Source organism: Podarcis bocagei (genome assembly GCF_964188305.1).
Source record: "Podarcis bocagei genome assembly, chromosome: 10".
Lineage (NCBI taxonomy): Eukaryota > Metazoa > Chordata > Lepidosauria > Squamata > Lacertidae > Podarcis > Podarcis bocagei.
In genome coordinates this window covers 46,092,001-46,118,191 of record NC_138135.1, presented here as the reverse complement: position 1 = coordinate 46,118,191, position 26,191 = coordinate 46,092,001, and the positions used below count along the sequence as shown (strand labels likewise).

Sequence of the window (26,191 nt, the reverse complement as noted above, 5' to 3'; positions counted from 1 at the left end):
AGGAAAGAAAGGAATGAAATAGGAAGGGAGGAAGGAAGGAGCATCGAAGGGTTGGAGGAAAGGAAGAAAATGAATGAAATAAGAAGGAATGAGACGAAGGAAGGAAGGAAGGAAGGAAGGAAGGAAGGAAGGAAAGAAAGAGGGGAGCAGTGGAAAGAGGGAGGAAAAAAAACAGGAAGGAAGGAAGGAGTACTTAGGCTATGTCTCTTGGGACAGGTTAGCTGAGCTCCTGAGCAAGCGCCCCGTGCCCCGCCTGCCCTCTTCGCCCCTCGGCCCCGTCTGCCTCCGCCCCCGACTGTATCAGGACCCCCGCCTCCTCCCCACCTGCTCCCTAGCCAGCCAGCCAGCCGCGCGCCCTAGCCGGAGAGCCCCGGCCGTCCCCGTCGCGCAATCGGCTGGATCTCCCTTCAGCAGGCTGTGCTCACAACTCGGCCCAGGGACCCCCCAGCAGCGGATCTCCGGCCCAGCTGAAGAATCCGGCAACAAGCCCCCTCCTCCCCAATCGCTCCGCCGAAATACGCTCCAAAACCCCCCAGATAGGCCGCCGGCCGCCAAGTCTCGTGGCGCCCTGAGCGAGGGTCTCTCCCCAACACCGCCACCTCGAACTGCGTTCTCCCGGCTACCCGAGCGAACCAGCGGCAGGACCCCGGTATGGGCCCCCCCAATATTTTTTATAAGTCGGCGCCCCTGGTAACATTCCTGTGTCGTTCTCTCTTGGTGGGCTTCATTGCTATTGCTGAACTCATCTCTTTCTCTCCCCTTCCCAATGCCGTTTGAAATGGCCCAGTGGAGCCGATCGGAAGCAACAGCACCACCACCATTGCTTCTGCTATCGACTTCAGTTTCTTGAGTGCTCTGCCCGTTGCTTTCAGTGCCTCCAGGGCTGACCATGAGGTCTCAAAGGCAGCGTACCGGACAAAAGGAAAACCGTGGTTTCATAGCTGTCAACTTTTCCCTTTTCTTGCGAGGAATCCTATTCGGAAAAAGAGAATTTCCCTTAAAAAAAGGGAAACGTTGACAGCTATGCGTGGTTTAGTTCCTGCACCACTGTTCAGACGTTAGGAGCAACAGACTGCGAGCCACAGGACACTTGGAACAACCACCATCTTACTCCGGAAGAGTAAACTCGGTTAGAACGGCAGTGCACGGCAGCGATGAGTTGGAGGCAAGTCTAGGAGAAATTCTCTTTGAATTGAACGGAGCTGCAGACGCGCACAGCATCAGACCAACACGCGTGGAGAGCGGGGCAGGCTAGGGCTTGATTTGAGCCAAAGCTCGCGAGAGATAAACCCTGGAAGCTGAAGAACAGCAAAAGATCAGAGAACAGAGTAAGGCGAAAATCCTGTACTGTAGACGCCTGGTTAGAAATAAGCCCCGCAGAACACAATGGGGTCGACTTCCGACGAAGCGTGCAGCAGACCTCGCGCGCCGACCGTTGAAGGAGAGCAGCCGCGCATGCGCACCCTCCCGCACGCACGCCAGACTGGCGCTTCCGACGTGCGAGGGCGCTGCCGCCGCCATGCCGAGGCTGTGGCCGTGGGTGCTGCTTGGGCTCGTCGCCCTCGACGGCGCGCGCGGGAGGAAGAGGTTTCGGCCGCTGACTTACCCCGGAATTACCAACAAGACCTTTATCGGTCAGTACGTCGACATCCACAATAGGCTTCGCTCCGAAGTGCAGCCCCAGGCCGCCGACATGCTTCACATGGTGTGTGTGCCCGGAATGCGGGCGGGGGGCGGGCGGGGGAAGGCGCTCGAAGGGGAGCTCGCCGCTCGCTCCGCCGCCCTTTCCTCAGGTGCGGAGGAAGGGAAGGCGAGGCAAGCGCTGCTCCGTGTTGCCCACCGCTTTTTAAAATGCGAAAGTCAAAGGCGGGGCGGGGGGGGTAACCAAGTCTGCTCTTGCGGGGCTTCATTGAACTCAGCGACGTGCCTTCTGAAGTGGCTGCCGTGCCTAATTCGCAGGCTGTTGCGGATTTCGGGATTTCGCTGCGGGTATGTTTTCACTACAGTAGGAAGGTACTGGCGTGCTCAGGCCCCCGAACTTCGTGAGAGCGAGCTGTGAGGTAACTCGAGGGCCGCAGCCTTCTATTGTTCATATGCATTTGCATTTTCCAGGGCTTAGTCCTGGCACTGATAACATCCCAGCGCTGAAACCTATTAGACAAATGCGCTGGCCTAGGCGTGTCCACAAAATGGAAGATAGCAGGGTCCCCATAGACGTGCTCTGCGGGGAGCTGGCTTCCGGCAACAGGCCACTTGGTAGACCATCTCTGAGGTACAAAGATGGCTGCAAAGGTGACATGAAGGCCGGAAACATCGACCTTGCCATGAGGGAATCCCTTGCAGAGGACCGCAGTGCCTGGAGACAGGCAGCCTAAGTCATGTATCCATAGTAAGTGGGAGAAATGACCGCTGGGAGGAGCGGAGAGAGAAGAAACTCTGGTGCATCTCCATCTGCAGCAGCACAACTGGACGCCTTCATCTGCCCCAGCTGCAACAAAACATGTCTCTCCCACATCAGACCCTGCAATCTTGCAAGAGTTTGACCTCACCCGCAAAAGCTCACTTCTCCATTGTCTCCTGAGACAGATGAATGCCAACCAGTTAAGCCCAGACTGATGTTTGACACACTTTTAATAGCGAAGCTGAGCCAAGAATGGCACCTTCTGTGGGATAGCTATATTGGCAAACAGGAACAAATCACACCCAAGTTACACTGGGTGAAAGTCTGCCTCTGCTGCATTCAGGAAAAGCATGCCCCCATACCTATGTAAATCTGCACCTTTGTACAACATCTTATGGGTGTTTAGAATTATAGAATTGTAGAGTTGGAACGGACCCAAAGGGTCAACTACTCCAAACCCCTGCAATCTAGGAACCAGCTTATGTCCTGCAGGACCTTCAAATGAAACTACTGTACAAATATTCACCTTCCATTTATGATAAAAGAGAAAATAGGTATTATTTGCTGAGAATAGATTACACTTCAGTTGCGTTGGCAAATTTGTTATTTTGCTGATACATTTTAAAATAATCATAGTGCATTGCTGATAAATAATAGCAATTATTATAGCACCATCTAAAACAAACTTTTCATTTGGTGACACACTTCTTAGACATGCATTATTACGTGACACAGTAATTCAGTTCAATTAGCAAACCAGAGGTTAAACTACTAAACCCTTTCCAGCCCCAGGAGGAGCACGGGGAACATTTGTGCAACATACCTACACACTGCAGCTGACGCACTAATGTGTTGTGACACAGTTTGGAAAGGTCTCATCTAAAACATGAGGTGGCAGGTCTATAACCCAAGGGGCTTACAATCTGAAAACACACACAAAGGAAATTACAGAGGTAGGAGAGAGAAATACAGTAGAGGCAGCTGTAAGTGTAAAGTATATTAGTTCACTAATATGTGTATTTAGACTTGCCTGTAACGGTAGGATATTGGAACTAGGGAGTTGTTTCAAAAGCTAAAAAGGCTATTCAAAATGTATATCCTGTCATTCTGCTAAATGGCTACAATATGGCTACAAATCTGTTCCATACAGTAAAATCACAGCAAACCCAAATTCATCAAATAGTAAAAATACAATCAAAAATACATTAAATTTAGAACGAAAAAGTAGCAGACAACCTCCTAATTATTTTGTCCTCTGCTTGTTTATTTTAAAGCATTTATGAATCACTTTAATATTTTAAGCTCTCCCAACTGTATACAGAAATACGACATAAAAACAATATCATAAAAACAGTAATTCAGTAGTAACAGGATGCAAGATTACACTTTGTATATGATGGCAGAAGGAAAGACATTGCAGAGAGTGTAAGGGCAATGATGGAAAATGTCTGCTCTTGGGTCACCACCTTGTTAAAGTCTGTTGGGTGCGTTGCCAAGAATAATAATTCCCCAGATCATCTAAGTGAACTTACAGGTCATATACAGTACAGTGGTACCTCGGGTTAAGAACTTAATTCATTCCGGAGGTCCATTCTTAACCTGAAACTGTTCTTAACCTGAAGCACCACTTTAGCTAATGGGGCCCGCTGCCGCTGCACGATTTCTGTTCTCATCCTGAAGCAAAGTTCTTAACCCGAGGTTCTATTTCTGGGTTAGTGGAGTCTGTAACCTGAAGCGTCTGTAACCCGAGGTACCACTGTATAGGGGCAAATGTTCTTTAAGAGAACTTGGCCCAAAGCTGTTCGGGATTTAACTTTATATGTTAGTAACAAGATCTTGAAAATAGCTGAGTAGTTGTCAGCTGCCACTACTGTTCTAGGGACTAGGCAGGTATCCTGGTTCTAGACAGTTTAGGGCTTTTGAAATTCTGTATCTTTTAGGCATTTCAAAACAGGTAATATCTGTTTATAAACATCTATTACTTTGAAGCAAGCCACTTTCTGAACTCGTGTCAGTGGAATAATCTCTAGGTCTAGACCAGGCTTCCTCAAACTCGGCCCTCCAGATCTTTTTTTAGCCTACAACTCCCATGATCCCTAGCTAGCAGGAGCAGTGGTCAGGGATGATGTTTGAGGAAGCCTGGTCTAGACTGCTTCCTTTACTACATGCTGCCTTTGGAGCAATGTACTCAAGGTGGTTTACAGTTTAGAACAGAGCATTAAATCTAATAGTTGTGATTCAAAAAGTGGGGGGGGGGGAAATGGAGAAGGAATAAGAGAATAAGCAGATTCAAATATTAATTCTTGCATAATGTTACATAATATTCTAATAACACTGTATAGTTAATACAAGAAGCAGTTGCCAGTTGTTTCAGGCCTTTCAACTGTCCTCCTTAGAGAAACCTGTCTGGTCTCATCACTTTTTACATTTTGCTAGCTTGTTGAGGCTGCAGTTCTAAACCCACTTACATGGGAGTTGGTTGGCATCCATCTGTCTTGGGATATAATGGAAGAGTGCGCCTTCCATTGTAGGATATACAGTGGTACCTCCTGTTATGAACTTAATTCGTTCTGGAGATCCATTCATAACCAGAAACCATTCTTATCCTGAGGCATGCTTTCACGAATGGGGCCTTCTGCTTTGCGTGCGCCTCAGGCGTGCGATTTCCACTTGCATCCCAGGGCAAAGTTTGCTCCTTGGAGCAGCTACTTCTGGGTTAGCAGAGCTCGTAATCTAAAGGGTTTGCAAGGAGGACAGTTTGCAACCGGAGGTATTACTGTACTTCTGAGTAGATTGTGCTGAAGAACAGTTTTTCCAGGAAGGCTGGCTGAGACCTCCTACTGTTCTTTTTAGTACAGTGGTGCCTCGCAAGACGAAATTAATTCGTTCCGCGAGTTTTTTCGTCTAGCGAATTTTTCGTCTTGCGAAGCACGGTGTCAGAAAAGTTTTGGAAAAGCTTCAAAAATCACCAAAAACCTCAAAAAAGGCTACCACACCGCGTTCTATGAGTTGCTCCTCGAAGTCAAGTCGCAACTGTATTAATGGTGTTAAGAAAAAGGAAACAAACTTGCAAAAAACGCAAGACGTTTTCATCTTCCGAAGCAAGCCCATAGGGAAATTCGTCTTGCGAAGCAGCTCAAAAACCGCAAAACCCTTTCGTCTAGCGAGTTTTTCGTCTTGCGAGGCATTCGTCTTGCGGGGCACCACTGTAATTTTTCTGCTGCTTTGTTTTATTTTTCATTGTGTTATTTTTACTGATGATTGTTTTAAGCCTCTAGTGTTAGGCAATTTGGGATAAGTGGGATGTACATTTTTGAAAGTAAAAACCTTAATACTATACTTTCATCTTTAAAAGTTAAGCTCTTGAAAATTTAACTCTCATGTAGTTCAGCTCTAGTTAGCGAATCCCATGGGGGCTTTGGCTGTTAGGGCTCTCTTCAAGCAATGATAATCATCTGATCATCAGAGCTTCAGAGTGCCTTGTAAAGAGCTTTGTAGGTCCTGCTGATCAGTGGTAAGTACAAATGGTTTTTGGGTTCAGGTGCAACTCTCCCTGCCTGAACACAAATGCCATAAATGAGCATAGCTTAGCTGGTTTTGGCTGATCAAATGGGGAGGCCTGAAGGACCTCAGTAACCCTGTCCTAAATTAATATGCATAAGTGCTTGAGTTGCTATGATACTGTTGACTAGATAATGCCAAGTTTCAGGATGAAACCAACTTAGACTGCAATCTATACCTACTTGTCTTGGCATATGCCCCATTGAACTCAACAGGACTTACTTCTGAGGATATTATGTACAGTATAAGATTGTTCTGCTTTAAGTTCTTGATCCAAATAAATATTTGCATAATGTTTGCAGTTCTGTTGAAATGTGGATGTGGAAACCTAGCCAGATGGGTGGGGCATAATAATAATAATAAATTTATAGTCACTAGTAGGAGTTAGCTAATGAAAATGTGATTTAAAAAATGCATTATATATTTCTTGTATCCTGCAGACATGGGATCTAGCTTTAGCTAGAACTGCTAGAGCATGGGGACAGAAATGTATTTTTCAACATAACCATTTTATGAAGGAAAAAGGAGCTGGCCATCCTGATCCTAAACTTCATCCAGTGGGAGAAAATATATGGTTTGGACCTGCCCGCAGAGTGCCATTTAATTCTTCTAATGCCATCTATTCATGGTACTCAGATAAAGATTTCTATGATTACCAGGACAATTCGTGTTCACAAGTATGCAGACATTATAAACAGGTAACTTCTGTTCTCAGTTAAGATAATCTTAAAACATCAAGAAACATTGATCACTTAAGACAGCAAGTACATGAAGTGACTGTTATAATGGTTCTATATCATACTTTTTAAAGTAATCTGAAGGCTATCACATTTAGTTATAAATATCCATTTAGTTATAAATGACATTGGATATTGAATTTATAACTAATGTCATGATGTCAGGATCCCAATACCTCAGGGATCACCTCTCCCCCTATGAATCAACCAGGACCCTGTGATCATCATCTGAAGCTCTTCTTCATGTGCCTCCTCCGCAAGAGGTCTGGAGGGTGGCATCATATAATCAGGCCTTTTCTGCATTGGCTCCCCATTTATGGAATGCTCTTTCCAGGGAAGCTCGGCTGGCACCTTCTTTGCATATCTTTAGGCGCCAGGCAAAAATGTTTCTCTATAACCAGGCCTTCAGCTGATTAATATTCCTTGGCCTTTCAAATGTGTTTGTGGGAGTTGGGGTTTGTTCTGGTTTTGGTTTTATGGTGTATTTTGTGTTCTCATTTTGTATTTTTATCTTGTGAACCACCCTGTTATCTTCGGATGAAGGGCAGTACACAAATTTAAATCATCATCATCATCATCCAAAGAAGCACTACCTGATGAGAAGAGGTAGAACGGGACTTTCCCATCCCCTTTGCACCTAAGCCACCTGAAAAACCTCTACCGAAGTGGATCGAGAAATCCTACTGAATGGAATGGACTGCGGCACAGGGGAAGAGGAGATTACTAAAAATCAGGCACCTTCCAAGAGAGAAATTCTCATTCACAGAATATTTCTCTGCCTGGTTTTCAGCACCTTGTCTACTAGAGCCCCTTTCAGTTCCCCATGTCATAGCCCACCCTACTCAATAGGGTCCCCCAACCCCTCCAAAGAGGCTTTGAGGAAATTGCGACCTGGTGATGATTGTTGCTGGGAGAAAGACTGGTAGAAATCACCTTGTCCTGGCTCTAGTCTGCTTCCAAGTCATAGAATGGTAGAAATTAATGTAGAGATCATTTCTAAAATTTCTGAATATATCTTTGTCAACTTCAGTTTTAATATAATTTTAATGAGATTATATAAATTGCAAGAATTATAGCTTTCATCAAAGTATATAAATTGCAAGATGTATAGTTCAAGATGCTGGAAGCTCCTTGAAATATCTGTAAAAACTTTGGATCTTCCCCTTTCCAAGCCCCATGGGCACCCGGGTTATTTATTTATTTATTCATGAATGAATGAATGATGCTTTTGTACCACTTTTCTTTTGGAATACACAAAGCAGCATACAATATTAAAACAAATAATAAAACAACATCAAGCGGCAGCAAAGGACCCTTGCTTACAGGAGATATAGGATAGCTACACGTGGAGTCACTGTGCTGTGCCAGTACCTGCCTTCGATGCAGCAATGTGGTGGCTTGGATCTGTACCTGATTTGTGTATTGGAAGGATTAGTTTGCTTTAATCACTCAGGCTTTGCACCTGCAAGGCATGAATGATGATTGAAGGTTAGCCCTGTATATCCTAAAATGCTCTCTCATCCCTTATATACCCAACCAATCACTGCACTCTGCAGGAGAGGGCTTTATGTATATGCCGCCTCATGAGGAGATCCACTCCATATGATGTAGGAATTGGGCCTTTAGTGTGGTGTCACCTATCCATTGGAACTTCCTTCTGCTGCATATGAGACGTGCCATTTCTATTATCTTTTCTGAATCCATGCTGCACAAATATTCAAGGTTTGGTTTGGCCAGCACTCTGTACAAGTTGGATCCACTCTAAAGGTGAATGGTAATGTACATTCTTGCAAACAGAACAGAAGAAGCAAAGCTTGGTTTAAGCTTGCTGCTTTCAAGCAATACACATGGGATGGAGAGGAACGCATAATTATGCACCTGCACCGTTTGCCACTTCTGAGAAGCATATACTTTCATTCGGTCATTAATCAGCCCCCTTCTGAATAAAATGGTCCATCATGTTTTAAATCATCTTATCATTAACATTTAGTACAAGTCAGTTACCTCTGGTCACCTGAGCACCTTGTTTTGATTGATTGGCTCAAGGCACTCCTGAGACCTCCCAGTCAGGCAGAAACCTGTTCTCTCTGCTGTAACTCAGTACCTGTGCCTATTGGCATGCCATATCTATTCTGTCTTGCTTCATCTTCAGTCTTAATCCTTTGTCTCTCAGGAACCCTCTCTCTTAAGGAAACCTAGTCTTTAAAATACCATTTCATTCAGTCTTCCCTATGGAGGCTGCTCCACAATCCTTGGCACCCAAACTTCTCCCTGAAAACAGAAATGTCCAGTTGTAGCTATTTTCTGCCTTGTATCCTCTTCACTGTACCCTTTCATCTTATCTGTGTTTTGTTGTTTTATTTGTCGTGGTTACTGCCTCTTGAGGTGGGGTGAAGAATCTTGTTCAGCCTAAGGCCCACATTCTGGATGCTACATACTACACACCGGTGCTGGGTGGGACCAGAGGCAAAAATGAGCAGAGCAAAGGCTATGAATTTTACCTTCATACCATAAACCACATTCCAGCCACACAAACGCCTGAGTTTTGTGCACTCCCATATCTCCGCCCTCAGTCGTGGCAAGCAAGAGACATTATCAAAGTTCACAAACACATTTCAGCCTGGCAAAAGCACTAGAGGAGGGAGCGGAGCAGGGTTTAGTGGTGTGGCCTAGGGAGAGGGGATGTGGCATATGGAGGGCCCTCCTGTAAATCTTGATATCCTTCTGTCTTTGTATGGTCCAGACCCAGCTTTTTGTTTTGTTTTTAGTTTTGCCCAAAGCTGTTGAGCTTTTTTTGTAAGATCTAGAAGAGGAAGTAGTTTCTGAGCTATTTTTAAGGAAATTCGCCAAAATCTACACTTCCAACATGTGTTGCCATATGTCCGGATTTTCCCAAACATTAAAGCGATTTCCACGCAGACACTGTTTCCGATGGCTGAATCCCGGCAATGTCCGGGAAATTCTGAACGTATGACAACCCTTGTCTGTATAATAGAAGTATAATCTGTTGGTCAAGGGAATGTGGATTTAGATGCCCCGTGTATAATCTTGTGATAACTAACAATATTTTTCATGGGTGTAGCCAGGATTTTTGGTTTTTTTGGGGGGGAGGGGGGCAGAACTGACATGATTGGTCAGTTAGTTAAGTATTTCTATTGTTTTACTTGAAGGGGGGAGCAGCTGTCTACCCCCACTCCCCTTGGCTAGGCTCATGATCTTTTTATCCTGTAATTTTTGTTCAAGCCACAACACAGTATTACTTATTGACTGCAATTTTGGCAGTGTAAATAAATAAATATTACTCTGTATTAACCCAAATTGGGAATTGGCTGTCTTTGCTAATTCCACCAAATAATTGAGTGGAAATACCATGTAGCAGCCTCTGTGGAAGGTAACAATCCCTAGATTGAAGATCATCAATAATACATCCCGTATGTAACTTTTAGGGTACGCAGATAGGCTGATAAGGTTCAGCTGGTGAAGGCTGATCCACTGCAGGATGTTGCTGTAACCTAAGAAAAGTTCCTTTCCACCAGCGAAGGCACTTCTGCCACATCCTGACCCCAAAGACGAAAACCATTCACAGTTCTTTGTTCTGAAAACTGGAGGATTTGTACTAAATTTCTAAAGCCTAAATACCTGGACTTGGTAACTGTTAACACAAATTGTACCTTTCTTTGTAAAATAAAATCTGCTCCCCCCCCCCCAGGTTGTTCGGGCTTCTACTTATAAGGTTGGCTGTGCTGTTGTTTTCTGTCGTAGACTTGATCGACATAGAAATACTGAATATTTCGTTTGCAATTATGGTCCGACGTAAGTTAACAAATGTTTAAGAGAATAAGAGATAAACCCAGCCAGTGACCTAAGAAGTGTAGGATTTTAGGTGATTTTTTCATTGACCGTGCACAAAGTGGCTGTGTAACTTTTCTAAGGCTTTGGTATTTTATTTAGCTTAAGTACTGTAAATATTTAAGGAGGGAGTCCTATGAATAGATAGCTGAGTATAAGTTTTATTGGACCTAATAGGGCTCACTTCTTCATAGACATGTATAGGATTTGGCTGTAAGTGTCCAATTTTTTCCCATAAAGGAGTGCTGGTAGATATTAAGCAAATAGGTGTTTCTGAAGTACATAGAATTAAATGTACATGTTATTTGTCTTGCACTTAATTCAAATTTAATTTTAAATCGGTGATGGCTTCTTAAAAGAATTGCACTGGAAAAAAAGAAGAAGAGGCTCAGAAGTTCACATTGCAGACCCCTCACATAAGCAATTACTCAATAGGGGTTGAAGTTCATGTAGTCATTACTGAACTGATCAAGGTTGCAGTGCAGTGGTTGGCCTCTTAGCTGTAACTTTAAAGGTCACATTTGGCAGTCCTAAATATTCTCTTCACAGATTTATTAATTGTGTATATATCACAGTCTATATCTAATCCACAGCATAGGACTGTTCAACTATTCTAACTCAGGAAAATCCATTGTATAACCTAATATTTTTTAGTTGATGCCTCAACGCATAGGCAGTTTATTTGTTACAACTAAATAAGTAACCGTATTTTTCGCTCTATAAGACGCACCAGACCACAAGACGCACCTAGTTTTTGGAGGAAGAAAACAACAACAAAAAATTCTGAATCTCAGAAGCCAGAACAGCAAGAGGGATTGCTACACAGTGAAAGCAGCAATCCCTCTTGCTGTTCTGGCTTCTGGGATAGCTGCGCAGCCTGCATTCGCTCCATAAGACGCACACACATTTCCCCTTACTTTTTAGGAGGGAAAAAGTCTTATAGAGCAAAAAATACGGTATATTCAGAATAGCTTGCCCTTTAGTCTTCAGTTTAGCTTGTGAATTGAGTACCTTATTACATTCTGGAAATTGTGCTCCTTAGTGACACCTACCCTTCAAGACCTTACAAAACAGGACAGCCCTGTAGTGCATGCCCAGAAGGAGACACTTGTCAAGACCATCTATGTAGTAAGTACAGATCTGAGTAAAATGAACATTCATGAAAGGCTTTCTCACACACATATGTATATATTTCTATTAACTTTAAAGCAATACGAGCTTCTCTTGTGTGTATATATGTATGTATATGCATGTGTCTATGTGTGTGTATGCACACACATATATATTTCTGTTAAGTTCAAGTCATGGAACTTAGAGCAAGGCAGGTTTGGTTGTCAAAGCAAACAATCTGCAAGACCTGGAAGGAAACCCAATCTTTTAAATACATTGTAGTAAATGGCTGCAATTTCACAACACTGTGAAAAAGTAAAGTGCTGCACTATTCCAACGGGAAGAAAGCCTGCCTCCCAATCTAATACTGTATGTCTTAGATTCTGCTAGGAAGAACTCAAAGGGGGGGGGGGAATTCCCACTCCCTTCCCCCCAAAGATCCATGTATTTTTACACCTCATATCATAATGATAGAATTGTGCTACACAATTGTACAAAATCCAGCTTCAAGGTTGCAACAATTTTACATCCTTGTCTACAGTAGTGTGACAATGGTGTCAGACAATGCAGTCACAGGCATTGCATTACCACAGATTTGCTTACACAACTCATAATCTATGGAGATGCTTTCAGGCTGTATCCTGACTTCTTTGTTAATTCGTGCCTAATTAAAGTTCAAGAGTTTGGAGATGAGTTGATTTTTACCAAATACCGTATTTTTCACCCTATAGGGCGCACCGGCCCATAGGGCGCACTTATTTTTTTTTTGGGGGGGGGAATAAAGAAAAAAAAATCCCCCCCAAAGCCCCAAAGAGCAAAGAAGCCATGACAGCGAGCGGGACCTTGCCATCGCTTGCGGGGCTGGGGGCAGGGGAAGCCCAAGCTTCCCCCGACCCCAGCCCCCAGAACGGGTCCGGGAGCGAAGGCGAGGTTGCGCAATCTCACCATTGTTCCCGGAGCTTGCCAGGCTGGGGGGATAACTTCCTGAAGCCTGGAGAGCGAGAGGGGTTGGTGCGCACCGACCCCTCTTGCTCTCCACACTTCAGCGAAAGCCTGCATTCGCCCCATAGGACGCACACACATTTCCCCTTCATTTTTGGAGGGGGGGAAGTGCGTCCTATAGGACGAAAAATACGGTAAATGATTGTGTCATACACTGATGATTGCACATTCTGGATGCTGAAATTCTGTAGAAATGCTGAGTTACCTGCCGCGCTCTGACTGAAAACAAGTAAAACCCATTGATAATATATTAATATTGTGAAACAGGTTTCTCCACTAGCTATAATGCTACTTTTCTCCTTGTGCAGGAAATTCAAGTCGTGACAAAATATACATCAACCGTAAGTATTACAATTAAATTATATAGCTCAAGTTTACATTTAAAATGACATTCTCGCCTAGTAAAAATATGTTTGTTTGTTTTAAATAGGCTATTCACGATGGTATCCTCCATGGGAACACAAGCTTATATGTGATGACTCCTGTATTGTACTTGCAGTTTTAAGGCCAACACTAACACTTCTAGCATTTGTTACTGTTTACTGTTTACAGAAATGTTATCCAGATTTAATGCTGCAAACAGAAACTGTATGAGATGCATATAACACAAAACATTATCCTTAATATCTAAGACTCATATGTACATGGATGTTTATGTTTTTAAAAATAGATTTGGTTAATTACATTGTTTTATATATTTTCAATTTAATAAAATTATTAAAAAGTTTATTGTTTCATTTTAATGACTTGGGGATATTTTTAAAAGCAGAAAAATGAATACTAATATTGTGTGTGTGTCAGTGTGCAATATTATGGGTTTTACTGATCCGTAGAAACCTGTATCTGGAATTGCCATTCTTTTATTGCTCACTTTTTCTGGAGCAGTCCAGTTCTTTTCATGTTATCACCCGAAGTTCTTTGCAGGCTTTTTTCTTCATGTAATTGTAACAGCAGTATGTCTGTTTTGGCACACAAAACACTACAAGGGTTTTTCTGAAGACTTGTGCCTTTAAATTAAACACTTCTTTACAAATTCAGCTCACTTTATTGCTGCGTTTTCTTTCTAGCTGGGATATTAAGTATAGGCTACCTGTTGATTACCCTGTGGATCAACTCACATTGTTTTCAACATAAATGAAAAGAGGAACTTGATAACTAATCCTCACTTCATCAACCTTGGCTGGAGTACATTTTGGTTCCCAAACACCGCAAACCTAGAAGTGATTGTTGCGGTTTACAAACTTTTTTTGGAACCCAAACGTCCAATGGGGCTTCCATGGCTTCTGATTGGCTGCAGGAGCTTCCTGCAGCCAATCAGAAGCCACCATTTGGTTTGCGAACGTTTTGGAAGTTGAACAGACTTCCGGAACGGATTCCGTTTAACTTCCAAGGTATGACTGTAGAGGATTCCTACGCATGCACAGAAGTGTACCAGAAACTCATACTGGGCAATTCAAAGTGGTTATTCAAAGGGTAATTAACAAGCTATTCATCTGCAGGGATGAACAGGAAACAATAAAACTAGCTACATTTTTAAACCATATACTTTAAATTGAAGTTACCACAGATCTTTGCTTAATGGGATTCTACTTGTAAGTAAATACCATAAGAAAAACTTGTCTATGGAAGAGTGCATTGCATTAATTAGTGTACTGTTTTAATTCCATTTCCAGTTAATTGTGATAAAGCAATACCTTAGACACAAAGTGTGGAAGCAACCCAGGGCTTGAACAGTAAAATCTGCAGAGTTAATCAAGTGAGCCCCTGCACGTGCAGAAAACTCTTCAGGAGCAGAAAGAAACAAAAATGTACACCTTCAACCCTTGCAACTGACAGGTAGTAGGAAGACTGCAGAGTAGCCAGGCCTGGTATACACGTGTTTCCCTAGCCTGCTGAGCAGTGTCTCCAGCTTACTGTACTTCGTATGCTGGTTCAAGGCGCTGAACTCAGGAGCCTTCAGCTGAGGAACACACATCAGATATGGGAACAGCTCCTCCTAGTCCTTACACAATGGCCAGTGCAAGCCCACACTGAATAAATATAGTTACCATGGGACAAAAATGTCTATAATTGGGATAGGGTCTAAACCAGGTTGCATGCACTCCTAGTACTGACAAGGTGACTGACAAGAGCTTTTTCAGCAACTCAGCCATTGTGTTAATCTTATTTGACTATTACAATGCTGAGCTGGGGAATATCAGTGGATTTGTGACCTCACAAATGTGAGGCCTTGGTCACAGCCTTCGATAAGCCAGCAGTAACTTCTTTGGGGTGGGGGGAGGGAGATATAGTCTCACTCCATTGGCGTCTTAAGTCTGAGTCCTCTTTAGAACTAGGCCAAATGTTCTTCTAAATAAGTCACGTTTCTCTTTCTGTCTGGCAGGAGTGCTGGCCAAACAGCTTCCCCATACTGCAGAAGGGCCTGAATATGGGAAAGTGCTTCTTCAAAGGAAGAATCTAATGTAGGATTTAAACAATATTTTACTTGTGTATTCTTCTATGGGAAGAATCCACTTCATATTTTGTTTGGAGGAAGTCCTATTCAAATGAGTGAGATCTATATAGCCAGAGTGCTTTAGGGCCAGTTCACACAAGAATGGTTCTAAATTCAGCCCACAATCTTAAAAACCAAACAACCAATTCAGTGTTTCTCCTTTAAGTTCTACAATTCCCAAAACATTGCATGTGGGCATTTGGAGCTCCAACAAGGTTTAAGAAAGTTAAAGGTGGCTTGACAAACCACCACTGTCTTGCTCAGTTGGTAGAGCATGATACTACTACTACTACTACTGCTACTACTACTACTATTCCTGTTAATCTCAGGGTTGTGGGTTCAAATCCCATGTTGAGCAAAAGATTCCTGCATTGCAGGCGGTTGGACTAGATTACAAATTCTATGATTCTATGAAACATACCTCCATCTTCTCTGGATAAGCCCTTAATTAATTGCACCCTGTCTCAGAATTGGTCCTAGCTTGCTATACACCAGAAACATTTTTTATTCATCAGATTAAAATGCTGTATCTGGGCTTCCCTGTTTTGGTTTTGTTTCAACACACATGTTAAAGAAACCACTTCCTGTACACTTGTTTCAGAATACTGATGCAACTCTTTCCTGCTGTTTTTAAAAAATATGTTTGAAGTAGAAGTGATCAGTTTTCCAAAATATACACCTTGTATTTAATTAGTTTCACTAATCTGGAATTGAATCTTTTGCCCATTAATGTATTGTTGTGGTTGTATTACTGCCAGACACATATTTGGGACTGGTGTGCAAATGCCTAGACAGTATGTGATCACTATCTTTCTTGTATTTCTGTCTGTCTATATTAATGTGGTCTGGGGATCCTATGCTAAGATACCTCTGCTTTCTACACTTCATAATACTTGAACACTAATAGTTGTAAACAAACTTCCCAACAATATTAACAATGATGCCAGTGGAGGCTCTTCCACACTAGAGCTGGTGTAGCACAGCTCTGCCAAGAAGAATGCCAGACATTAACTACCCCCCCTCCAAAAAAACCCCCCATCAAATCCACACGCTCCATTGTTAGCAGACCTCTATTAATCTCAGAAAGCTACAATTGTTAAACCATTCTGTGTAGCTCTATAGGGTGAATAGAGGTCTCCCTAATATCTCTCAGCACCCTTAACAAACTACAGCTGTCATGCTTCTTTGCAGGGAAGCCATGACTGTGATATGATAATGCTTTAAAGGTATAGTGCAGATGGGCCCTTAGTTGTGTCCTAAGTATCCATAAACCTGCTGCTTAAGTGTCCATTGTTTGTTTGCATGGAAGAGAATGAGGAGAAAACCTGAACAAGTTGCCATGCCTCTGTGATCCCATGGGCCACTCCTACATGACTTACTAGCAGCTCTGGCAGGTCCAATGGGCATCAACTGTCATTGAATGATGCTGAGAATAGGAATTTAAATTGTATTAATAGTCTAGCTGTCAAGGGGAAATTTGCAAAAAAAAACCCCCCAAAAAATTGGGAATTTCTTATTGAGATCCATAGCCCCACTCAAAATTACCAGGGGGCTACATATCCAACTATATATTGTAAAATCTGTTGATGCTGCTTAACTTCCACTTCACATATTGTTCATATATATTTCGGGTCCAATTCAATCAATACAGAATTGCATGCTTAGAACATCACACTTTTGAAAATGCAGTGGTGTCTACCATGGGTGTAGCCAGGATTTATGTTTTTTTTTGGGGGGGGGGCAAAACCGAGCTATCTGTGACATGATTGGTCAGTTAAGTATTTTTATTTATTTACTTGATGGGGGAGGGCAGCTGCCCCCCCACCCCTTTGTCTACCCACGGCTCCTGCTTTGTGTATTATTTTGTGTCACAAATGGATCATTACTTGTACATCTGGCATTCTCACATTCATTTAAAAAAACATAGCTGAAACACGTGAATTTGCACATTGACCCTGGAATGAAGAGATTCATAAATTCTTCCAGTAATATGTCTCTATGTGGTTAGTCATTATTTTCTATAATAGTGAGATATTTGGTGGCCACATGGTTTTTATACTAGGACAAACAGAAAATATAATATATCAATATGGGAAAATGCTGTATATATGTCTATGTTTTTTGAAAGAAAAATATATATTCTGTGACTGTAAAGGTTTGGGGCTTGCAGTGTTGCAGGCCTGTGGCAGTAGATCTTGGTGGCAAGGTTCTGTAGGGTGGGGAGAGAGACACGATGGCTTTGAGAATTTACTAGGTGGGGCCTGGATCAGGTAAATTCTCTCTGATCTGGGTGACAGCAGAATCCAACTGAATGGAAGATCCAGTCAGTTGGGAGTTAACCATCAATACGGGAAACAGTTGAGTTTAGTCAGTTGAGTTGAAGGGGAGAAAGAGAGTTGATGAGGAGGGGGTGACGAATAGACCAAAGAAAAATAGAAGAAAAACTGAGGCATGGGTATTTATACCCATTGAATTATTTTCCTTTCTGGCGAATATCAAGGGAAAGGAGCTGGTGACTGAGTTGGTCTGAGATGCTGATCTATGTTAAAAGTCTAACCAGAGGATGGTTACACAGGCAGGTTTTTTACAGTTGACTAAACTGTCCAAGCAAGCCAGAAATACAACCAGAGGAGACTTAGGGTAGAGAGGCAGATTGTATCCAATAGCAGGACTAGGATATTGGAGGTATTTGGCTAGGGTGGGAGGTATAAAGAATATTGCCTGAGGTAAAAGCTGCTTAGAGGCTGCTCTCTATTGAGTCCTCAGAAATTGTCAACTAGTGCCTTTGAGGTCTCCAATATACAGTAAGTGTCAGTATCCTGTTACATAACACATTATCCTTTTAATAAACAAACGATCTTAATTTCAGGTTCATTCTGTCTATAGTGTAGGTGCCCATCTCACACCTAAGTTTTATATACATGCCGTTAGGAGGTTTTAAAAGCCTTCTGAGGGAAACTGGTGGCAGCAGGAAATTAAATAAGCGCAGGTACCTAAACCTGTGTTTATAGAAAGTGCTGCTGAGAGAACTATATATTCTGGACTGGATATTTTACTGTTGTGTGTAGTACTGTAATTTTCCCCCTAAAGAGTCCTGAAATCATAAACCACTTAAAAATGTGGCTAGGACTGGTGTACAAGCCAAAATGATGGGGGGGGGGAATGAAGAGGTTTTAAAATTATTGCACATCTTATACATGCAATTCTGGAATATGGACAGATCTCCAGACTTGGCAACTATCAATATTTTGACATTGTGAACTCTTATTACTTAAATTACTATATTATTTGTAGTGATTCAGTTTTTTCTGTATATTGACACTGCAATTCCAATATTCTGTTGTACAAGTAATCAGTTGTGGATTTTCTAAAGTTTACTTGCTTTTTTATATTTCATATTTGTTTTAATTATTTACTTTGTGTTGTTGTTGTTGTTGTTGTTGTTGTTGTTGTTGTTTCCTGCTCTTCCCCAGCAAACAAATTAATAAAAAGAATAGAGTGGATCCGGAAAACACATCTCCAGTGCCAAAGAGGTGCTTTTATGAAGTTTATTTATTTCATTTTAAAAAATTGCATCAAGAAGCTACTGAAAAAGGATTATTGTACATGCTCACATGAGACATTTTATAATGCTTATTATGGTTCTTAAATAGTAATGGACTTATACCATACGAAGAGATGTTAGAGAAGCATATAAGGAAGTATAAGAAAAGGAACCGTTCAGATGCAAAATTGACTCATGGTCTCCGCCTTCTACTGAAGCTCCTTCCGATGATTAATTTCCTGTAGTCTTTATGCTTATAAAGCAGAACAAGTGAGAAAAAGGCAGCCTGATGTTTTCAAGCTAAATATCAAATGCACAACAAAGAGCATTTTTAAAAAAGCTAATACATTTTGGCACTCTTAAGAAATCAACACAGTGACTGGAGAATGCCAGAAATCCATTTTTTCTTTGGTGTTTTGCTTTTCCTGAATCTCTCTATTTCCTGCTACTTTTATGAGTCAAATACTTTGCCAGACATTGGAAATGCAGAGTTTATTGAGGAATGTGTCAGAGTGCATAACAAATTCCGATCCAACGTGAATCCACCAGCTACCAACATGAAACGAATGGTAAGGGATGCTTCATTCTGTACCTATGGAAAATGTGAACATTGCTTTATGTGTCTTGAAGATTTAAAATTACTTTTTGCAGGTGTTTTTAATTAAGGTATTAGATGCTACAGGTGTGTGTGTAACTCTACATTATCACATTTCCTAATGAAACGTAAGTTGTGTTTTACTAGCCATGGCCTCTAAAGTTCTTTTGAATGCATTTCTGCATTTTTTGTTTGTTTTTAACTGAAAGGGGTTTCTTATGCACTTATTTCCTTTACTTGATTCCTACAAGCCAAATAGCACCAATGCTGCTTTCATAGCATTATCTGATGCAAACTATCGGAATTAAGGGGCTCAACTTGGGTAGCAAAGTCCAAATGAATACACTGGTGCCTTGCAAAACTGGTGCCTTGTTCATGATAATGTTTGGATTGATTTGGGAGCTTGGAAAGCACATAGCACTAACTATGGGTAAATCCCAACAGGATAAGAATTCAATACCTTTATTAGGAACAGCTATGCATCAGAACAAAAAGTCATTGCTTTTGAGTTTTAAAGAACTCTTCCACCACCACTATTATTATTTTTATTATTTTATTAGTTAAGCTTATTGTTTGCCTTTTGTTGTCAATGCAACCCAAAGCAATGTACAAAAATAAATTATTCTTTAGAGAAAGGATTATGAGGAAATGATACATTGTTGATAGTGGAAGGCTTGTCTTCATGCTTACAGTTTTAAGATTACAGATAGGTAGCCGTGTTGGTCTGCCATAGTCAAAATAAAAAAATTCCTTCCTGTAGCACCTTAAAGACCAACTAAGTTAGTTCTTGGTATGAGCTTTCGTGTGCATGCACACTTCTTCAGATACACCTATCTGTATTCTTCAGTAAAGTATTCTTCAGATACTTTACAGATACAGATACAGATTCTGTAAATATTTCTTTTCAGATACAGATTCTTTTCAGATACAGATTCTTTTCAGATACAGATTCTGTAAAGTATTCTTCAGATACTTTAAGATTGTGATTCAAAACTTTGCAATGTGCCCCTTAGATGCAACTGTAGATGGCTTTAAGGCATATTGAGATAACTATTGAAAATTATAAAATCTGCATTTATTTGGATTGCTCTCTAAGACAAATTGGATCTTACAGTTTCCTTTTAAGGTTACTACTGGACTAACCAGCACTAATTAGTGTCAATAGCCAAGCTAGGATCCGCTCTGTTTTTATGCTTATGCTTCTACCAGCAATTTCCCCTAATTTTCTTTAAAACTTCAGGGATGGTGATCAGGTATATATCCAACTTCCTTTTGAAGGTCAAACTACACATTACATTAAACGGATGTTGGAATTTTATTTTATTTTTAGTTAAATTGCTGCTGTGGGGAGAGATCAGGACAGTGTAGGGTAGCTAACCCTTTCCTTCAAAAACTAAAGCCCCCAGCAGCTGTGAGCTATGGGAGAGAATCTGCTATTAACACAAAACATTATTTGTTCATTTACCTTCCCCACCCTTCCCCATAAGATATTGGATGACTTCCAGCTTCCATGTCCATTGCCAACACAATTCTCCCACTCCTGCCTGCCCCACATAACCAACTCTGCAATAGCTCACTCGGTTAGCACCTGAGGAGAGCAAGGAATCATTAAGCAGCTAGCAGGTGCTCACTGTTTCCTATATTGGCCTTAATTTCAGTGTTGCCACTCCCTAGCTTGCAGAAGAGAGTGTGGGCTGAAGTATGGATGCATAAAGCCTAAACTAAATTAGAACTGTATGTAGCACTCTTATCATTTTTATTTCTAAGGTAAAGATTTTGTTTTAAATGAATACATAGTTCCTCTTTCAGGAAGCTTTTAATGTTTGATGTTTCATTGTGTTCCATTATATTTTGTTGGAAGCTGCCGAGTGGCTGGGGAAACCCAGTTAGATGGGTGGGGTACAAGAAAGTTGGTGTTGGTGTTAGTTCACACTGTTGAATGAAGATGGCTAACTGTAGGTAACCTATTTTGACTTTCTGTTGAGAGTTGTGGAGATAATAAGGTAGTTTGGCTGTTTAACTGCCAGTTAAATTCTTTCAGAACAAGGATAGGTTTGGGAGCAAAGTTTCTGTCTTTATATACAGGCACAGTACATTCAAAACTGGTGGGCTCTAACTAGTCAGTCAGTGTATATTCTTCAACCCATTAGACCATAGTCACAACCTGATTTGCGGGGACGTGCTGAAATTTGAAATGATTGGCTGGAAAGAGACCTTGTCTCAAAATAAAAGGGTTGTTTAAGACTTCAATCATGCTTAGTCAGAGGAAACATGAAGAAGACGACAGAATATCAGTTGCAGGAAGAACTAGAAGCTGGAGGCAGGCAGAGGGCACTGGGGCTTAGAGGTTTGGGAAGTCTAAGAAAATCCAAGAGCAGAAATCCCTGCAGATCTCCTCAGATCCAACCATTGAAGAACATACGTCCCAAGAGGCAGCCTTCAAGAGAGTTCTATAGGCAAGTCAGTCAGATGCTGAATGCCTGAGGTAGCAGAGAGTGCTGGACCAGGATGAAGACTGCATCAGAAGTCCTGAGAAAAACCTAGAGGACTCTAGAGCCAGAGGGCTGCAAGTAAGGAGGTACTGGGCTTTGGGAAGGAAATATGAGGGCTCTGAGTCCTAGAGTCCTCCCACCTCCTTCCCAAAGCCTAGTTAGTGCTTTCCCAGCTTTGGGAAGGAGGTGGCAGGACCCTGCCAGAGACTTGTACCTCCTTCCCAAAGCCTGGCGCCCCACTTAGCTGACTTTGAGAAGGCAGGACTGAGGGGGTGTCACTGCAACAAGGCAGTGTGTGGCTCACGGATTCCGTGTTGAAGTACTATTGTGGCCCACTTGGTATGAAAATTTGGACCATCCTGCTCTATAGGGAAGAGGTGGTGGACCTGAGTGAAGAGTGCAAGTCCTCAGTGCCTAGCTAAGTGTTACCTGGGTATGCATGGTGTCAGGGCTGCCTCAGGTCTCAGCTCACAAAAGACCAACGCCAAGTTCTTATATACAAGGATGTTTATTGCAGTTCATAGTTGGTTCCAGCACCGAGGCGTGCAGCCCCCACGTCTGTTAGCCTTAGACCGTTGAAGTCCCCTCTGAATCAGTCCCTCCCCTGCACCAGTTTAAGAGGCTTACGCTGCTCCACCTCTTTCTCTCCTTCCTTTTCCGCAGGGTCTTTCTGCCCGCTGGGGTTCCGCTCCTCCTGGATTCCCCTGATGCTGAATCCCCAGACTGCTCTTCCCCCCTCCTGCGGGCTTTGGGACCTGGCTCCTCCTCCGGGCTCCCTGTACTTCCGCGCGCCTCCACATTTGAACTTGGCGCGCGCGCCCAACCTCTAACTTTCCTTTTGACAGTTATACTACTCCCTTCACTGCCCTCCTCCCCTTCCGGGACGATGGCTTGCTCTGACCCCTCCTCTTTCTCTGCTGCCGGAGCTGTTTCCCCTGGCACACTGGAACCTCCCCCCCCCCCTTCGCTGCGCTCTGGTGGGGAAACTGGTCCTGATTCCCAGCTGCCACTTTGGGGTCCCCTGCTGGCCCCCCGCTCCTGACACTCTCCCCCTGGGGCTCCCCTTGCCCTGACCACGGGCGCCCCCTTCTGGGAATCCTCTGATTCGCTGGAGAGACTCATAGAATCCCCTGCGTCATTGCCATCCTCTTCCTCGCTGTCCTGGGATTCCTCTCCATCGCTCTCCATTTCCTGCCTTCCCTGTGCCTCTGTCCCTGTACCCCTGACACATGGTTTAGGGGAATTGGCTATAAAGCTGAAGAGGGATGGAACTGAATCTCCCATCTTCCTTTTGAAACACAACAATAGCCTTATAGTGTAACAATTCTGATTTAAACAAAAAACAGTAGCAAAGTAAACTTCAACATACAGTAACCATACAAGCTAATATCTGTTTATAACAGCAATTATTTAAAATTAAAGTGAAAATGAAGCAAATTATATTTTAAGTTGATACTGTGCTATTTTGTCCTACACTTATAGCTGCTGGTAGGTAAACGTAGGGCACAAATTGGTACGTGGATATATGGTGCCAACAGTAAAGGGCTTAGAAAAATAAGTAAAAAATTATAGCTTAAGAAAATAAAATCTAAAGGTGCAAGGTACCTTTACATAACAAGTAGTGGAGGAGTGGGATCAGCACAATATGGTGACAGTGGTTTGCGATCTCCACCCATGCGTTCAAGTTAACACAGAAGACTTAATTTGGCATTTATTTCCATGTTTTGGGGGAGGGGTGGTGACTAAATTTGTAAGAGCCTTAATTCTTCTAAATTTTAGGATTTTAAAAATTACATTGTAAATGAAATAATCTGTCTTTTCTGTAGAGCTGGGACCACAAACTAGCAGAGACTGCCAAAGGCTGGGCAAAGAGGTGCCTATTTCAACATAATTCCGACATCAAAATACCAGGGAAGGTACACCCCAACTTCACAACAGCTGGAGAAAATATTTGGACTGGCTCCTTTCAGATTTTTAATGTGACTTCGGCCCTCACTGATTGGTACAATGAAGTCGTGCATTACAACTATGATACCAGATACTGTCGTGATGTGTGTGGACATTACACTCAGGTAAGCCAATGCTTACATCTTGACAGCTGATGTAGTATGCTTTCTAACGTGCTGTGAGTCAGAAAATCTCTGCTTCGGATTTTGCCCTAATCAGTAAGCATAACAGTATCCCACAAATGCAGATACGAGTAGTAACCTACTAACAGATGTTTTAAACTGTTAATGTATTTTTAAATAGCAGTGATCTGTCCTGGAACCTTGTGAAGGGTAAGTAAGACACTGAATTGATGATGATAATAGGGTTATTCTAAAGATAACTCATATATGTGGACTTCCGGAGGCGGCGCGTTCAGCAATGGCGGTCCTCTTCAGTTGCTGAAGAGGGGCTCCGCGGAAAAGGGTCGTGCGCTGCGGCACAGCGACGACCCACTTAGAGAAACCACGGGTAGAGTGAGCCCGTGGCCGTGGGGTTCGGCGGGCACCAGAAGACCTCGGAAACGCAGAAGAGACCCCGTAAGGGGTATCGGAACGTGGAGGGGGTAGCGGTGCTGTGAATCCATCGCTCTTTCCACGGAAGCGAAGCCGCGCGGCTGCTGCTGATCAGCGCTGACCTTTCTTCCTTGAACAACTGAACTGAAACAACTTACTCGTGAGTAAGAAACCTGAGGCTTTATTTGAACTTAATCTGGCGAAATTTGGCTGAAAGCGGGAGACGCTAAAAAGGAAGTCAGTCTTCTGGCTCTGTTTAAAGTATCGAGCAAAGACTTTTCTAAAGCGGAAGCTCTGAAAGGAGGTTAAAAGAAGCTGGAGTTTACTTTGCAAATTCGGTTTGGACTGTCTAAAACCTAAAAAAAAAAAGTGATAACAGTTTTACAAGTGGACAAAGACTGTGGTTCCTCTTTCTATTTTTTTTGTGGATTACAAAGTTACGAAGCCTGGCTCCCGGGCTGCCTGGATACAAGTAACATCGGACTGCGGTAACTGTATATAAATATAAAGTTATATTGGGCTACTTTGTAGTGGCAAAAAAAGGAACTGTTGCATGCACCTTTGTTAAGAACCTTTATTCTCTGCAGTTAAAATTGAATGTGGAGGGTTCCCCCCCCCTGTTTTGGACTTTATTTGGCTCTTTTTTTGGGAACTTAATAGTAGGAATTTTCCATCCTTCCTTCCTTCCTAACTTTTTGGGAGCTCCCCCTACTGGATTGCAGAACTATTAGTCTCTGAGAACTGCTGGTTGACTTGGAACTTTTTATATCTGGATGTTTACTATCTTTTGGATTGTTTCCCATGGGATTTACAATTTGACCTTGACTCAGGGACAGCTGTGGAATGAGTGGCGCAGCAAAAACAAGGGCTGGAAAGAAAGCAAAACAAACTGAACTTTTGCAAACAACTTTGCCTGTGCAGCTACGTAGATCGTCTGTTCCAATTGTGACAGGTCTGCAAGAAGGACAACCTATACAGCCACCTCTTGGGGAGATGGCTGCTGGAGGGTTAGATCCTGTCTCCAAAGAAATATTGGACCAACTGGCAGCATTGAATAAGAAAGCTGATGAACAAGCAGCTAGATTTGATGAACAAGCTGCTAAATTCGACCAGGTGACAGCTTCAATCAATAAATTGACAGACCAAGTCACGAAGAATACACAGGCAATAGGCAATATTGAAAAGACTACAACAGAAAATCGAAAACTAGTCGAGGAAGTCAATATAAAAGCAGACGAAAATAAAAAGAGGATAGAGGAATTAAGAGGGGAGGTAAGACCACTGAGTAGACAGGTTACTGAACAGCAAGCGTACCTGTCCCTGGCAGAACTGAAAAACAGGGAAAACAATCTGAGGCTTAGAAATATCCCAGAACTAGAAAAAGAGGACTTGATTAGCTTCTTGACAACAGAAATATCCAAGTTCTGGGGATTGGCAGAAGAGAAGGACTTCAAAATCGTCACCGCTTTCAGATTAGGAAGAGTGGTCAAGAAGGATAAACCAAGAGATTGCCTGATCATTTTGAGATCTAAGCAAGAAAAGGATAACATACTCGGCCTGCACTTTAAAAATTCATTGGTGATACAGGGAAAGACGGCAGAAATCTTCAGAGACTACCAAAACAACTACTGGACTTAAGAGCTACATATAAAGACCTAGCAAGCTTATTGAGAAACAACACAATCCCTTATAGGTGGGAATTCCCTCAAGGACTATCTTTTACCTTGAAAGGAAGGAAGGTAAGAATTAGAACAGCAGAAGAGCAAGAAAAGTTCCTAAACGACCACGGGGAGGACCTTCGGAAAGGAGTAGCAGGAGCCTGGCCACCTCCTTCGTTTGGCCTCAACCCGGTTCCACCTCCAGATAAAGAAGACAAAGGAGACACTCCTACTGGCAAATAAATTG

The 26,191-nt window shown here is 42.5% G+C and overlaps 2 protein-coding genes across 3 annotated transcripts in view; both read left to right on the top strand.

Annotated features, from left to right (window-relative positions):
* Nucleotides 1-1,468: 1,468 nt before the first annotated feature.
* LOC308596333 (GLIPR1-like protein 1) lies at nucleotides 1,469-19,058 on the top strand. Of its 2 annotated transcripts, none has more exons than XM_081211271.1 (7): nucleotides 1,469-1,705; nucleotides 6,481-6,660; nucleotides 10,409-10,512; nucleotides 11,591-11,676; nucleotides 12,969-13,001; nucleotides 13,091-15,122; nucleotides 18,628-19,058. In XM_081211271.1, exons 1-6 carry the CDS (start codon nucleotides 1,520-1,522, stop codon nucleotides 13,252-13,254), a joined length of 753 nt encoding a protein of 250 aa, XP_081067397.1. In that variant the 5' UTR covers nucleotides 1,469-1,519; the 3' UTR covers nucleotides 13,255-15,122; nucleotides 18,628-19,058. The 2 variants fall into 2 exon arrangements, with proteins under 2 accessions (XP_081067397.1, XP_081067396.1); XM_081211270.1 differs by having other exon boundaries at nucleotides 1,471-1,705; nucleotides 6,403-6,660.
* Nucleotides 19,059-19,079: 21 nt separating this feature from the next.
* GLIPR1 (GLI pathogenesis related 1) overlaps nucleotides 19,080-26,191 on the top strand; it is a 20,906-nt gene continuing 13,794 nt past the window's right edge. The window contains exons 1-2 of the mRNA XM_081211273.1: nucleotides 19,080-19,267; nucleotides 23,612-23,857. Coding sequence (XP_081067399.1) covers nucleotides 19,085-19,267; nucleotides 23,612-23,857 — 429 coding nt within the window. The 5' untranslated portion in view covers nucleotides 19,080-19,084. The remainder of the gene's footprint in view (nucleotides 19,268-23,611; nucleotides 23,858-26,191) is intronic.